Consider the following 17980-nt stretch of genomic DNA (forward strand, 5'->3'; position numbering starts at 1 on the left):
ACATTCTGATGGGGTAGCGAGCGCTCGTCTCGCGCGAGGAAGAATGCGAGACACTAACAATCAGGCCTATTTGAACGTGCACCGGATATCAAAACGATATTTGAATCATATTGGAAATTTAGAATCATAATTTAGCTGTCTTTCGCGCGTCCAATTCGCACGGACTTGTCCGTATTTGTATTAGTGCGGGCGAGACGCTGTTTTTTACCCAAAAATATGTCTACAGGAAAGACGCGAGTACAGATTTGTGTTTGACCCAGGTGCAGAAATAAAATCAAGGGTCAATTTTTAAAATCTTTAAGTAGGTATCTACGAATACTGGTCCGACTGAGTCCTTACTCTCTTAGTCCCCGTATATTATACGTGTTATTGGTTACCCTGGCGACCGGCCAACCGACGACACGTGTGATGCACCGCCACTTACCACCTTGTCGTAGTAAACAACGTTACTCACAGCGGTGTTAGCTTTAACTCAATTGATGACTGTGCGATGCGACATGGTTCCAACTTGAAAGATCGTATCGTATGCAATATTATAAGCGCTCAGCATTCTTAGGGACAGCTTCACGGTCCAGTCGGTCCAGTTACAAATTCTTTTTGGTTGTAAAAATAAAAATACATACATGTTCTTAACTAGGTACCTACCTAATTTCTACAAAGTATTTTTCTATTCGATCGGGCTAATACTGTAAAATGTAAATCATCATATATCATATAGGACTGTGTTTGTTTGTTGTGTGTTGTTGTGGAGTTGGTACCTAAACTGAAAATCTTTATTATTCCAAATTATTCACTTATAAGAGTTATAAATAAGTCCATTTTAAAAGCCAATGCAGTGGCGTAGCTAGGCGTGGGCGAAGTGGGCCGTCGCCCACGGCCTCGCGCCCCTATAGGAGCCTCGCGCGAGGCCCCTTCGGGCACAGTGAAAGAAAAGGGCCTCGCAGATGCGATTTCGCCCACGGCTAGATTAGTTCACGCTACGCCACTGAGCCAATGTTCGGAAACAAGTCAAAATTAGCATGAAATTACTTTTCCACTCGTGTGGATTATGCAACTATGTTCTCTATCTCATAAGTTTATGAAGGATTGAAAAGTGATGAATTGAATATGTTTGTTGTTTTCCAGATCGATCACTAGTTTGATAAAAGAAAAAGAAAGTTTTTTTTTAACTTGTGATACGAATTTCTTGCAATTTGGATATATGTATATTGTATCTATTATAGAAGTATTTAAGGTTGCTTTTCTAAAAAAACTTTAACTTTTCTTTCTTTTTTGTAATAGGAAAAAATACGAATTTTTAGAATAACAGTAGGTATTTTTTTAATTACCTACGTAATTGCGAGGTGGCGACACCTATCAATATTTTATGCGATAGCTAGTAGGGAATGTATTAGGAGTTAACTAAACAAAATTTATAGCTAAATATGTCCTAAAACTGTCGTAAGTGTTGTTCAACAGAATTTAACGTGTGGTAACCTTCGAACCTTTTTTTGAGCACATGCGTATTTGCTTTGCTTAAGTTATACCTCATAATATTATAGTTGTAGACTCTTCAATACATCGATAAACATTTAATTTTACGACACCATAATAATATTTAGTTGCGTGGCGAATCTCACGGCTAAGTATAGTTATATCCAGCTGATGTCATCTTTGTACTTGGCGTTTAAGTATTAAGTCTAAAAATATCTGAATTATTGATTTGAGTAGACATTATACATTTTGTAGCCTTAGCATTAGCATTTATAAGCTCAGAGAAGTTGTTAAATATTGTGATGAATTTCGAATCTTATAAAGTTAAGACGCTAGCCTTAATTCGTGCAGTAGGTATTATCAATTTGTATTATCAAGTTACATGATCGATAATATTTGTAGTTGTAAATATTGTACGACTTTAACGCCATCTATAGCAGACCCAAGGAATTAGAATGTCAGCTTATGAAACAAACGAACCGCTCTCTGCTCACATGCATTTTGCGAACCAAGTGTTAAGGCTGGAACGCAGATAGCGCTGCAACACGTACAGTCAGCAGCCTCCTAACTGCTACCTGCTGCTACAGACAGAAGCCAAATGGCTACAGGGTGAAAATTCTGCACACGATCTTATTTTTTAAGTTTTGTCAGGCTTGGCTCACTCCGAGATTTCGTCGCGTCGCTACAAGTAGGTAAGTACCTACAAGTACATGCGGTCCACAATATAAAGTATGCATTACTTAATCGAATGGCGAAACAGCAACCGTAATTAGCATACGTAATTACTATAACAATATTTAGCTTCCGACTTAACTGTGAATATCAAATATCAAATAAAATAGAAGAAAAGCAACAAAATGGCTGTGAACCTATATATCTCCTGTATATACAACGAAAGACGCTCTTTATTAACAAAATGTTTTTTGTCAACAGTTGGACGACGCGACCCTGCAGGTGTTCAAAGATGGCGACTATGGGCCGTACCTCGACCTGGACTCCACGCTCAACGAGCAAGATGAGGAGCTGGAGGGCCTGCAAGAGAGGTACGACTATACACCTTGTACTTGCAGTCCTCTGTAGAGACGGACGACGCGACCCGCCAGGTGTTCAAAGATGGCGACTACGGGCCGTACCTCGACCTGGACTCCGTGATCAACGACCAAGACGAGGAGCTGGAGAGTGGAGGGCCTGCAAGAGAGGTACGACTATACACCTTGTACTTGCAGTCCTCTGTAGAGACCTAGAGAGACCCTGCAGGTGTTCGGAGATGGCGACTACAGGCCGTACCTCGACGTGGACTCCACGCTCAACGAGCAAGAAGAGGAGCTGGAGGGCCTGCAGGATTTTCAAGGTGATGTCCAGATATTCCATGTTTTCATAAGGAAAGCCCATTCGTTAAGTGAGGTCGAGATTACCTTTTCTCAGCGTCAATAAGGCCCACATCCAGTAAACCCGTAAGTGTCAGCTTCAAGGTATCCATTGAACGGCCACATGCGAAGTGTGACGTCACACCTCATCACAGCCAGTGGGTCCTTGGTTGAATGGACGTGCGTACGCGCGGCCCCGCCGGTGCACTTCCTCTTCTCTTCCCCCTATCCCTCCTGCTCGTCAATGAACGGTGTAGCCCACCATCCATTAGGACAATTTTGATACTGCCACTACCTGAGCCCGCACCATAAGTCACTGACAGTGTCAAAACTGACATATACGCTATCGAGAACGTGATTTACTTTCTCGCTTGCACTACGACTTTGACTACATATGCGAGTACGAGCGTGATGCATAGAAAGAAAATTACGTTCTCGATGGCGTTTATGTCAGTGCGAAACTGGTGGTAGCCGCACTACTGGCCAACACTGCAGCTCCATGGTGTTGATTTTACCCGACTTCGGCAACAGCAGCAGGGTAAACAGGGACTTTTAGGAAATTACTGTAAAATGTGCCTATATATACTTTGCTCCATAATTACAAAAATAAAATAATAAATGATTTAAATATTAATTATCGTTGTCACATACAAGGTGTTACATCAGCCACTAAAAGTGGGATGGGTACACGTTGTACAGGTCATACTGAGCAACTTTTACTATGGGACCAACCCCAAAATCGCGAAAAAAAATTTACACTCCCATACAAGATATCAACATCAGCCAGCCAAAATGTATGCTGGTGTAACACGTTGTATAACTACCATATCTTGTTTATTTTTTTAACGCAGTGAGTTCGTTCTAGCCTATGTGAAGGTTCTTCTAGTATGGTTACTCTACTATTAATAATACAACAATGGAGGTACTTGCAGGTACTCTGATCTGACCAATCCTTCACGATGTGTCCTCCTTGACTGCCTCGACCCAAGTGAACGAACTGCACGAGCCTGTCCAACTGGCCTCGTGTCCCCACTACCTACCATGTTGCCAGTAGTATAATGTTATTTTCCCAATTACCCCTGTATTAATCGGGGTAACGCAATAATATTGCCACATTAAAATTATTATTTAACTGCTATCTTTAATGTAAACATAAATAAATCATGACATTCGGCCATCCGACTTCGTGCATGACTCCGGCGCACGACCCTTATCACCAAAAGTTAGTTCCGTTTTATATGTTCCGCCAATCATTAAAAATTAAAAAAAGTTTAGGAACTGTAAATTTAAAACGTAACTTATCACAATTGATACATTTACCTGATCAGCAAAATGTTTAAATAAAATTATGATGTATATCCACTTGAAAATAATATCATGACATTCGGTCTTCTGTTTTGTTTATCTTTACTTATATAACTAATTAATTCCCCTCTCTGTTTCTCATTACTACATATTATATACTGTAAGTCCAAAATTTTCACTTATGTTGTAACACTCGTTTTTTTTTGTGTACGTAACGTTTAATCCATACTAGACAATAAAATTTCATAATACCTGTTATTAATTTCGTATAATAACTATAAAAATATATAAATAACAAGGCTCAGTTTTTATTATGCATAGGTACTTTGTTTTGTTTTCTCATACATCTAAACATTACTTATGTCCGTTAAAGCATACGTGCATGTCTTTTATTTAATTCAGTACTTTTTTTTCAAAAATTGTTCGATTACTACGTTTCCCAGTTTTACATATTTTAATATTCACTTCTTGTCTGACCCAATATTATATTAGGTATATTGAATTAATGTAGACTTCCTTTTAATACATTCATGTATTAATCGTTACAGCTAAAATATAATATTTCACCCCTAAAGTTAGGCGTTTGCGTTACAATTTTCAAGACCATCAGTTTTGTGTTCAGCTCAAAACTATTACGTTCAGTTTCAAATTTACACATCTACCATGTATGTCTCTGAATCCGTAATGTATAATAAAAAACATGATCACAACTTGCCAGTGACAATCCTTTTTCTAATTCCTCTGATCTTTAATAGCTAACAAAACTTTGCTACTCATCTCATGATTGGTATTTTTACTACAATATCACACGAAAATTTCTTTCTCAGTGAAAAAAAAAAAACAATAATTGTAATCAATCAAATTTCACTTTGAATAACATTGCTTTCGCTGATTATAATTCAATATACTAATGTCTACATATAGTGATACTAAAGTTGCCTTATGCGCTCCACTCAGAATCAGTATAATGTCATTATTCATTACTTCAAAAATAAACTAGTTTAATAACTTCTTTATCTTCTGTCATTCTTTTTGTGATTTCTGATTCCATCATTTCCATCAATTCACTGTCAATATAGTAAGGTTATTTCAATGTGTCATTACATTGTTATAACTCCAATACTGAAGCAAAATATAAATAGTTACTAAAGTTAAAATAGATATTTAAACTACTTAACTACATTACTTGCCGTCATTCCTTCATGCTAATCCCTACACTATCGCTAAAAATGTAATTTCTTCAGAGTAATGTCACTATGCAGGCCCGTATTAAGATAATAACATTTAGTGCCTTGTAACTTCGAAAGATATCAATGGGTAGGTACCTACTAATTCTCAAGAAAGTAAAGTTTTCAAATCATATCAATAATTTGTTAAAATTATAATTTATTTAATATTCGCCAAACATAAGATGTCTGAATTAGTATACATATGTAAATCACTGCTAGATACGCCTTTACGTTAATGTAAGATATCGAGTATCATCACTCATCACTGAAGTCTTAACTTTATTTAATTTCAGCAATGATTGAGACTGCTTAATCAAATCAAGTCTTAATTATCAAGCCGAATAAAATCCTTTTTTTTTATAATCTTTCTCTAAAACTAGGTATTACATATTTCTATGACATACTTAGCGAAACGAGGAGACGGGCTGACTGGGGAACAGACTGGGTTCATTGCTCCAAGTCCACATTTTGTAACCTTTGCCAGCTTTTATTTTTCACGTCCATTAACTTTTGTTACTTTTCTAAAAATATATATTTTAATAGCTTGCAAACCATAATTATCTCTTCTTTTTTTTTTTTAACACAGTCACTATTCATATCAAATTCTGTCAAGGTGTCTAGTATTTGAGCGTAATGGTGATGATCGTCAGGTAAATATAGTCTGTCAAGCCGGATATGTCAGTAGCAATGTAAATCAAACTAAAGTATGGTATCCCTAGGAAACGAACAAAAAGCAGCAATGTACATCGAACATCGATGAAATGTAAACAAAACAGTTCCACAGATATGACACGCGATTTTCGAATAATTTAAACGTAGTGTTGCTAACCCGCGATTTTTCAAATCTGCCGCCTTTTTCTACTGACAAGATTTGCTTGAACGAGTATATTAACTAAAGTAACTAACTAACTTAACAAAGCTTAAGAAGTATAATTTATTTATTATTTTACTTTACTCTGTACATACGTCACATAGTTATCTAGGTCTGTACATTTCTCATAATTCCAGTCTTTTACTACTTCCACATTTCGATTATTATAATATCCCAATTACATAGGTACTTAATTCTCAAAAACTACGTAGGAAAGATAAACGCTTTTAGGATATCTGAATCATAATTATTTACTTTTATATACTTTCAACCTTAAAGTCTTATAACCAAGTTCTTTCGCGTTTAACTCAATTTTGTCTGAATTATTACTCCCTTCTCTCCCCTATTCCTCTACATAATCTATAGGTATTTAGGGCATTGCCACCATATACACTCAAGTGCTTACTTTTTTTCACTTGCTAACATTTGTCACAAATCCCATGAATACAGCAAATCGTTTACCGTACGTTCGATCTGTTGTTCACTTTCCATTCTCGACTACTCAAAAGTTTATTACCAGAGATGCCTTTGTACTGTCTATAAAGTCTACTCTGAACTATATTCGTGTTCTATGTTTAAGTCGTACAGTCAACATATTTCATACATTAGGTGTTTTATGGTATCGACATAAGTATGTGTAGGTATCTATTATCCTGTTGTTCATTAGCACTTAATCACTTTACGTTGCATTCATCTGTTTTATTTAACGGAATATCTTGTTTAGTTCATGATAACTACCTCTGTTCTTTTATTTACAGCACTTCTATATTTGACAAATTTTTAATAAAATAATGAATATGCTCATTGCAAACTCATGATAGCTAGAACTTGGTGTGCTTAAAACTCTTCAATATCTTGATAATGAAATATCAAATCATTTCTAATCCATCGAAACATGAAAATAATTAAAAATTATTTAAAATTTCGCCTATAACAAGGAATTTTTTCGAATACTGATCATCAACAACACAGCATCTAGGATAAGAAAAATTTAATCCATTTCACAAACCCACTGTCACAAAAGGTTGCGACTTAAAAGTAGGTATTCACTCAAAAAAAAACTAAAAGATCAAGTCAATATAAGATATCAACCTGATATCACAATTTCATTTAAATATTTGAAATACTGTCAAATTCAACTTAGAAGTAGTCAACTTCAATAGTTAAAAAGAAGCTTCAACTCCCACACATGTATCTTTCATCATGACTGCGTATATAGTCAACTCTGTTGCTCTAAATAGGTTAAATTGAACAGATTATTTTTACATCTATAAAGCGCTAAGTAAACTATCCATCCAAAATAATATTTAATCTAATAGTTAGGTTTGGCTTTCATTTCCTTTAATGAACTCGTCAACTTAAAGTAACTTGAGTCAGTGAATTGTGAAAGATATCTCTTTTGAGTATTTGATAGAACACAGACCGCACAGTTCTTTTTACTCGAATGCGTCTTTCTATTCCCAAATTTCGTTTAGTCTTCCTCTCGATAGTAATAATGAAACAGCTGTGTCTTATAAAATATTCAATATTCTTCTCTATTGTTTTTGTCTACTTTCAATGACTTCGACTAAGAATTCTCTCTTTTTTTTCTAACTCCTCAACCTCTCAACACCAAATATCTCCGAAATCGTGTAAGCCTATCACTTTCAAAACAAACGAATTCATTATAAAATAAGTATTTCTTTCGCAAACTAACTAACACAGCAAAGAAACAAACAAAGCTATCATCTGGCACTGACAAAAATACAATAATTCTATAGAGTTGTATAAAACTAACTCCCATTACTCGCTCTCATGTAAATAAATATATTATTTATTTTTGCCATGCAAAGGCTTGGGTTAACTTTTCTTAACTTATCTTCGCTTATGTTAAGCTACCACAATGCTCTCTCACATTGTTATTATACTTACATCATGTATCTACATAGCTTCGAATCATACTAGTAGATCATATCGGATAGTAATGTTACACAAACTTATGTATACCTATACAATTATCATAAATTCTTTCAAAGTTCTTTATTGTCATTAAATACTAGTAAGAAATTTAGAATCAACGCATTTCAATTTACACACGCTCGTGTAAGTATAATATATCAAAATGCATTATCACGTACATAATAGTGTCATTTTTCATTTATTATTTAACAGTACCCTTATACTGTTGTACATATCGGCTCTATCAAGTCCTCTTCTATATAGTTAGTGTCATTTAACCCATTTAAATTATTTCATTAATATCTCTTACATATACTTATGTAAATTTACTATAGGTAACGCACTCTGAACGTCATGACACTCATGACGAACTATCATCTTCTAATGTACATACTCTCATGTAAATTCACCATAATGTACGCTCACATTATGAAGTACTATCATTACTATCATCATCTAATTTACACACGCTCATGTAAATTTACCATAATGCACGCTCACATTATGAAGTACTCTCGTCATCTAATTTACACACGCTCATGTAAATTTACCATAATGCACGCTCACATTATGAAGTACTCTCGTCATCTAATTTACACACGCTCATGTAAATTTACCATAATGCACGCTCACATTATGAAGTACTCTCGTCATCTAATTTACACACGCTCATGTAAATTTACCATAATGCACGCTCACATTATGAAGTACTCTCATCATCTAATTTACACACGCTCATGTAAATTTACCATAATGCACGCTCACATTATGAAGTACTCTCGTCATCTAATTTACACACGCTCATGTAAATTTACCATAATGCACGCTCACATTATGAAGTACTCTCGTCATCTAATTTACACACGCTCATGTAAATTTACCATAATGCACGCTCACATTATGAAGTACTCTCATCATCTAATTTACACACGCTCATGTAAATTTACCATAATGCACGCTCACATTATGAAGTACTCTCATCATCTAATTTACACACGCTCATGTAAATTTACCATAATGCACGCTCACATTATGAATCTGATATTTTATTTTTCTCAATCAATCGACATACTCTCAAGTCCAAACTCTTAATATTACCTAATATTCATGTTATTAAAACTTCATATTATGTAAACAAACTGTATGACTAATAGTCCTATTATACTATACTGTAAGTATGCTAATCCTCTTTCAACGGTATGATTTTTATTAACATAAACTACGAGTCTCGTAAAATTTTAGCTGATAAATAATAATAACAAATAACTGTAATATTGCATGCCAAAATTGAGAAACTTATCAAAGATTCAGTCTGTACTAATTTGTCAATAAAATATTTCTATTATAATCTAATAATGTAATTTTATCACCTCTAAATCTTAAACTGCTCTGGTCTATCGAGTATCTTTATCCCGTCAAATGACAATTAATTTCTGTTATAATTGTCGATCATAATAAAACATAAAGTTTATATTTCACAATATTTCTATCACGTTAGGATATATGTATTAGGTATGAACAAATCAAAGAAAATATTGGTCGCATTCTCGGGACTAAACAAACATCCGTCGCGTTGTCGCGACCTCGCATAGTCAGATCAGGTCCTTTGAAACTACTAGTCATACGACACTTTAAAATGTATCAGTTGCATGTTCGCATTAAATAATTCTCAATTTCAATGACGCACACTCACGTCAAAAATAAATATTAGTTTCACCCAATTCTCAACTACCTCGACATACGCTCATGTCAAACAAAAATCAACCTTACCGGTTGTCTAAAAATCGGTCTTATAGTGTCATCAAAAATGGCGTTTACTTATTTATCCTTTAAATAAATATCAATTCATCTCTAAAGCGGATTTTTTTTTAAACTATTTTAACGTTAATACATCATTACGCTGTAGTCACCTACTCGTATGTTAATAATTGTTATAATCACGTCTTTTCTAAGTTAAACGTTCGAAGATCCACATGAACCTTTCTTTCTGCATCATCTAATATCTGACAAAAGGGCTTTTTAAAACACACTATAGGATACTGATACCGGATGGACTATGGGACTATGGGGTCCATAACATAACGTAACCAGTCGTTAATCCTTAATTTTCTTAATCAAAATAGCAAAAATGCACATTAATTAAAATTCAGTTGCTAACGATGGAGCAATATGAGATACTTTTAATGACTATTATTTACTCGGGAGTTTTAAAGCTACCTGCACCTTCATCATGCATTCTTTTTGAAATTTTCTTATAAATATGTAGGTAGTTATGTACTTACAAGCAATCACCAAAACTTATATCTGAAACATGTAATCGTCCCAAACTCATGAAATAAAATACTTTTTAATTCTATAACTTACGTTTCATAAAACGTAGGATTCAAGATAAACCTTAAAATCCCATTGTGGGTTAGTGGTACGTTAACACTTCTGATTTGTGAAGGTTCTTCTAGTATGGTTACTCTACTATTAATAATACAACAATGGAGGTACTTGCAGGTACTCTGATCTGACCAATCCTTCACGATGTGTCCTCCTTGACTGCCTCGACCCAAGTGAACGAACTGCACGAGCCTGTCCAACTGGCCTCGTGTCCCCACTACCTACCATGTTGCCAGTAGTATAATGTTATTTTCCCAATTACCCCTGTATTAATCGGGGTAACGCAATAATATTGCCACATTAAAATTATTATTTAACTGCTATCTTTAATGTAAACATAAATAAATCATGACACCTACTATTAAGTTAAGTGATGATTAAATAAAAATGTAGTTTTGTTTACTTTGTTTACACATATTTAATTACACAAACGGGTCTACCGCGATATAATTTAATTGTTTTTACCTTTAATTCTTTTTTTTTATTGTTTAATCGGGACGAGGACGGGTACAAATTATCGTCTACTTGGGGACCAGTGATTCAAATGTTGAAACCAGTGGATATATCTTCCGACAGTTCCGACCAGTGTACGGATACTGTGAGTGTTGCATGTCGTGCCGTGGACAATAAACATTAAACTTTGACGGGTAGCTGCAATTTCTTTGTCTACCCCGAACATTTTTATTAACTAATTTCGGGTAGTTTAGTGGTGTTTTATTAATATCTCCGTTAACATTTGTTGGGACGTCAGTCTTTCCGTGACTACAACTGGTGCAACTCAGCTGAAACGTCGGAATTAAAGCTAAAAACAATTAAATTATATCGCGGTAGACCCGTTTGTGTAATTAAATATGAATAGCAAGATGCGTTTTCAGAAGACCTTATTTTTTTGTCCCATTGGCTGGGGTAGGGGAAATCTTTGATTTATTATGATTGACTGCGATTTAGCTTCTGCCAACGCGATTACTCGTTGGCTTACATAACAATACTAGTTTCTTCACTTTGCTTTGTTTACAAATTAAGTACCATATTATATTGTCTGTATTAGGTAGCAAGTAAACATTTCCTCGAGTTCAATTGACCTCTGATTAACTGATATAACTATACTCGCATCTGTGCCTAAATAATCAATTTACATTATAGTAGTCGCAATAGAAATATTTTCAAAGTTTTGCGTTTTAAGGTTGACATTTTTATGGAGATGACAGTAAAGTTGTGCCATGATTTATAAAAAAAATCTGCTTAGTTAGAGCATCTGTGAGAATCATGCTAGGATGATAGGATTATCTTGGTGCTATCCTAAAATTTGTATGTATTGTTTTTAAAGTTATGTCTCTAAAATTGTTTATTTTATTGTATTATTCTTACTTCAGTATAAGATCGATCTTTTTTTTATTTATGCATAAGCCATAAATTGTATGTATACTTACATGTTGATGTTAGACAATACAGTGAGAATCAATACAATTTTACCCAATGGGTGTAGCTACATATTTACTTATATACTTATTAACTAACAGTTTATATTATAATATTCACTTAAGTTGTTATTACACTTGCAAGTTTTACAATACAAACAGCTATACAAGAAAACAGATAATACAGAGAATACAGCAACTCAAGTTTTAGGTAGTAGGTATTCACTTTCTTTGTAATTGTATGTGCGCGACGCATCGGATACTAATATAATATCCTATACAAAAAGTTGGGATATTTAATTATTTACTTTATAAATAAGATCCTGTCGGTCCTGGGACGGGTTCAGGCACTCCTGAACCCGGGCTCGGGCAAACCTATATAATACGAGTAAGTATTTATAGTTGAACATCAAATTAAAGTAGGGTGCCCACAGTATCTCGTCTTGTTGGACATTGGTTCACATTTCGGTCTCATACTATACTAAAATAAATGTAGTAAGTAAATAAGATTTTTCGGTTTTCTAAAGTAAAAATGTTTAAAACCACGCACTCACATAAAACTGGATTTTGCTACCTACCTTTTAAATTAGGAAACCCTTATTAAATTAAGAGTTGCACTTTTTTATAATGTTAAATATTATTTAATTGAAAATATGTATGTGACGCTGTGATGCCTGTGATCTAATTAATGTCAATTTAGTGTGTGACGTGTATGGCTAATTATGCAAAAACTATATGACCAATTCTATCTATAGAAAGCAGAAGCGAAACCGTGAGTGCGTCGCGGGGGTTTTTGAGCCGATGAAGGTGAACCCGCGCAAAAACTGGGTCTCGCGCACACAATGCACTTGCACTGCGGCTACAGGCTGCTCTAGCTTATAAAAATGTGGTGCAGAAATATTTTAAACATATGTAGTAACGGCCTATAAGCCCTGACCCTGGGTCCATATACTATTACAAATGAGTCTATAGGAATCTACAGTTTGCAAACGGTGCGTCAACTTCTTTTATGCCGTGTATAGCCAATCTCTTAATTTAGTGTAATAAAAGGATGCGTTATCCCTATCCCGATCGCAAACGAGGCCATCCTACCGCATCCAGGCGCTCGTCTGGCTGACGCGACGCGACATTCATACCTGAACAAGTGAACACCCCGTATGTAATAGAAAATGGATGTGCGAGATGTTGCCGATGAGCCGGTGGAACAGAGTGGTTCGAGCATCGCGGAGATAGAGGAATTGTGGTTGACGTGCTTACTGGTGCCAGACATGCTCGAGGAAGATGAAGACATGTGAGGGTTTTGTGTTTTCTTCTTTTTGATTTGGTGATTTTGTGTTGTTGGTTTTTAAAATAAGGAAGTGACATCCAATATTTTATGGTTTTCACTGATAAACAACTTATACATTTTATAAACTCCCTCTGGTTGCAGGCATTTGTTACACATTAAATTTAATATTTTATTTCAGATTTATTTTATTCTAGTATGATAAATTCATGCTCTGAACAATTTTGGTTTAAAGATAAACGTTTCTAGTAGGAATGGAAATTACAATTGCAATCGATAAATACGGCAATGCGGATACAAACATCGGTCAAGTCCTGTCGTTCAAAGAACTATTTATCAAGGTTTCCGTACCTCCCTATTTATTATTTGTTTGGAAATCTGTGTTAGAAAAACATCTACTTGCCACAAAAAAAGGTACCTACAACAAGTTAAATATGAAAATTTCACTAGGTATTCACATTTCTGAATATGCTAGTAGAAGCAGAGTACACTTGGAAATATTTCGGAAACTTCTCATATTTTATGTATATGTATAGGGATCGAGTCTTTCTGAAACAACCGATTGCTTTTCCAACTGTTTGGAAACATTCCGCATCTTGCACATCTGTAATGCGAGAACCTAAGTCATTAACCTCTATATCCCACAAAAAAAGAAAAAGATCACATTAAATTAACAATTTTTTTTTGTCCACAGTCGGAAGAACGCAATCATTCTGCGAACGCAGCTGTCGGTGCGGGTGCATGCCATCATTGGTGAGTATCCTCATTATACCAAATTATACAATTCCATCCACCCTTCCCCGCAATTCGACAAGCAATAAGCTAGTGTACTTGGTACCATTTAATTTAGTTTTACCTGTCTCCGAATCGAATGGTCTTAGTGAATACTAATATCAAACAATTTTTTTTTCACCTCAGCAGCTCGAACAAGGGTACTTTGCTACTTAAAAACAGTGAGCAAAATCGCATTTTGCTCACTGAGTGAGACAAAATGAGCAAAATGCGATTTTGCTCACCCAGTGAGCAAAATGCGATTTTGCTCACTGTTTTTAAGTAGCAACGTACCCTTGTTCGAGCTGCTGAGGTGAAAATTTAATTGTTGGTATATCTTAAGAAAACATGAGTGAATAGAGGTAAGTGATGAAGAAGGAATACATTTTTCGGGTTCTCTAATATGTTCTCACTGCTAAGGTGAAAAATGTTGTGTACTACACGAGATCAAAGTTATTTACATCTCGTGCGCTTTTGAGTCCCTTACTACGCTCAAGATTCTAAATTAGATTCACTCGCTACGCTCGTGAATCTATTATAGAATCTTTCGCTTGCACGGGACTCAAAATAAGCACTCGAAGAAATATCAAACTTTGATCTCTTGTTGTACAAATAACTATTTTCGACAAGTATTTATCTGGAGACACGACAAATCCAGTCGCGTTAAGGAATTCTGGACCGTCTTTGCGATCTTTGATAACTATGTTGTTACCTAATAAATAGGTGAAAAAAAATACGTAAAATACCTACCTATCCATTTTTCGCAAAGACTTTTTACATAGATGCTCGTTAGAAACAATAAGTAAGGAGTAAACATTGTGAAATGTCGATTCCCAGGAAAATAACTCCGACGAAAATGACGTAACAACACGCGGAAGCGTATAGCTGTAGTACCTACTCTTAATTTCATTACCAACGCTGAAATCATGGTAACTTTTGCATAAATAATCATGAATGCATTACGGATTCCGTGACAACTGATTGTCATGCCAACGACGATTGTTTATTTTCTTCACACTGCGTCACGCCGGGTGCAGTTTTAAATGGCCATGGACTGACTACAATATAGGTTGCATCGCAGGTAGAAATCAATCACATGAAGACTATGGTGTGTTGTTGTAGGCTGTGGCTCACCAATGCCTCAGCATGTGCAGTACAGTACACTGTGGTACTTGCATACATTACAAATAAGTAACCATGTATTCTCCAGTTGCTTAGAAACAGTATAGCGGGGCCGGCGAATTAGTGAAGATCGAAGTATACTTTGGTAACTGCCGTAACTTTTTTATTATCTTACCTATGCATAGTTGATGAGAACTATTTACCTATTAAGACGCAATTAATTACTGCGCTGTAAATATGGTAAAGTACAAATTGTCCTTCTGGAATCACCTGGCTGTCATTCGTCACTGCTATTTTTTTAGAACTTCTTATAAAACTCGGTACCTATAGTGGCTATATTTTGTCAAAGGACTGTCTTATTTCAAACATAGACAGAGAGTCTCATACTATCTTTGTCTTACACTAATACTAGCACCCAAAAGAAAAGGATGAGTATAGTTTTTTTTGTTCTTATATTTACTGACAAATTTGGTTTGACCAACTATACTTTTGTTCACAGAAAGGCTACTCCACTCCCAAGGGAGAGAGCTCCGGAGGGCGCTCTTTACTCTCAAGCAGATCCTTCAATCGGACAAGGACCTGGTCCACGAGTTTGTGGCCAACAAGGGCCTGGACTGCCTCATGCAAGTCAGCAGCATGGCCGACCACAACTACTTGGATTATATCCTGAGGGCACTTGGACAGGTAACGGACGCCATCATCTACATTTCAGGAACTATCAGGCTGGTGGAACTTCTAATGATATTCAAGTTAAAGTTTTAGGTTGAAAATGAACAGGCACATAAATGTCCGAATAAAGGGGATGGTACCACCTTTTTTCCCTAACTCATGTCGCTTCATTTCAGGACATTAATGCGTTTCATGTACATGCATATGTACCTACATATAATTTAATTTTACCGCCATTAGGTATTTCGGACCACTCAACGCATAATACATTTTATAGATACTTTATGTTTTATTCTACCGTGACAAAGTGCCTTTCCGGTGAGGAGAACCAAAATTACTCGTAAATCAAGAGCGCGAAACCCCCTTCGTTGACGTATTGCGGTAGACAAGGGTAGTAAAAACACGTAGCAATCACAGTTATTCGTGAATAAAGGCGCATTTAGATTTGGGATGAGTGGCAATTTTTTAGACTGAAAATGAAGTCTTTCGCGTGACAAAATTTAAAAGCGCGTTCTCTCTATGATAATTTAACTTTAAAAATACGTACCATGTACCAGTATAATACTAGTTAAGTGCTTATTTATAAACAATAATGACAAGTAGGGTTTATCTGCAAATAATAGTGTTTTTTAAATTTCGAACCCAATGGTACGCTATTTTAGGTGCGAGGGAAATGAAGTTTTCGCATGTTTTTAATTTTTATTTAATAGATCATTAGGTTTAGCTAAATTCCAAAACTGGCGCATTTTTCGTACCACATAAACATACCTTTTAAAAATAACCACTTGTAAAAAAACATAATTTTAACGCTTGATGCGGGCTCGGACACGAAATCGGCACGAAACGGTAGAACGACCCATATACTTAAATACTATTGTATACCTACTGACTTATAACGATGTGTTATTAATAATAAATTTCATTTCATTTCAAATTTCATTTCTAGCGTTATCGACAGGCGATAACAGAGCTTGTTAAAAGTACAAAACTATAGTATGGCGCCCAATACATTCCACGACTCTTCTCTTTCCGAACAGATTTAATTTATATTGACCATCGCATTATTTTTCCACTTAAACTGTCCTTACAGATACTCCTGTACGTTGACGGCATGCACGGAGTTATGGCCAACAAGCACTGCATCCAATGGCTCTACTCCCTCATCTCCAGCAAGTTCCGTCACGTGGTCAAGACGGCGCTCAAGCTCCTCCTAGTCTTCGTAGAATACACAGAAAAGAACTGCCTCCTCCTCATAGATGCTATTAACACCATAGATCCTTCTAAAGGCAGACAACCCTGGTACAACGTCATGAAAATACTCCAAGATTTCGACGCCTCAGACACAGAACTATTAATTTACGCTACAACGTTGATAAATAGGTGTCTGAATAGCGTCCCCGATAGGGACATGTACTATGACCAGGTTGACGCCCTGCAGGACCAGGGGATGGATAATATCGTGCAGTTGTATATGTCGAAACAAGGGACGGACTTGGATCTGCTGAGGCAGTTGCAGATTTTCGAAGCCGTGCTGCTTTACGAAGATGGAGACGAAAGTGGAACGGCTTTAAAGTGAGTACAAAAATATTAACTTTGACCGAGTGAGGGTCGGTTGCACCGAAGCGACGGTGACATATCAAACTTTCATAGTTCACTGCTGATTAACGTTGATCAATCCGCTAATTGTGGTTGGTGCAACGGCCTTAAATCTTGTAAACTGGCTGATAATTTATGAGACTGCTGTATGTTTTAGGCAACTAGACGAGTCTGTGATCAACTCTGTGCATCGGCGAAGCCTAAACTTGAATACATCAGACAGGAGAAAGTCCAAGAAGCAACAAATGAAGGACAAAGGTATATTATATAGTAGTCTCATTGTTTTTGGAGTTTTATGGCAATGCTTTGTCCTTTGATTGTTTGAAATGGTTTGCATGATACCTCCTAGTATTAACTTCTCTTATCATTGGTTTTATAATCTCTATTGTGCCGCCTAAACAATTATACAATAATAGACAGATTAATTATAGATTTGAGAATTATTTTACCACGTACCATACGCAGTCTTACACATCAAATTCATAACACTTGCAAAGTATTGCATTTGGAGTTATTTGATTATTCATGAGGTTAGCATTGGACTAGTTTTA

General features: G+C 35.7%; 1 protein-coding gene across 2 annotated transcripts in view; it reads left to right on the forward strand.

The window, feature by feature from the left end:
• The window catches only part of LOC134660934 (FH1/FH2 domain-containing protein 3), a 97593-nt gene that overhangs the window by 63058 nt on the left and 16555 nt on the right, over window positions 1–17980 (forward strand). For both annotated transcript variants that reach the window (XM_063516819.1, XM_063516820.1), the window contains 5 exons: window positions 2407–2516; window positions 13966–14024; window positions 15664–15848; window positions 16924–17405; window positions 17587–17687. In XM_063516819.1, coding sequence (XP_063372889.1) covers window positions 2407–2516; window positions 13966–14024; window positions 15664–15848; window positions 16924–17405; window positions 17587–17687 — 937 coding nt within the window. The remainder of the gene's footprint in view (window positions 1–2406; window positions 2517–13965; window positions 14025–15663; window positions 15849–16923; window positions 17406–17586; window positions 17688–17980) is intronic.

The sequence above is a fragment of the Cydia amplana genome, chromosome Z (genome assembly GCF_948474715.1).
Source record: "Cydia amplana chromosome Z, ilCydAmpl1.1, whole genome shotgun sequence".
Taxonomy (NCBI): domain Eukaryota; kingdom Metazoa; phylum Arthropoda; class Insecta; order Lepidoptera; family Tortricidae; genus Cydia; species Cydia amplana.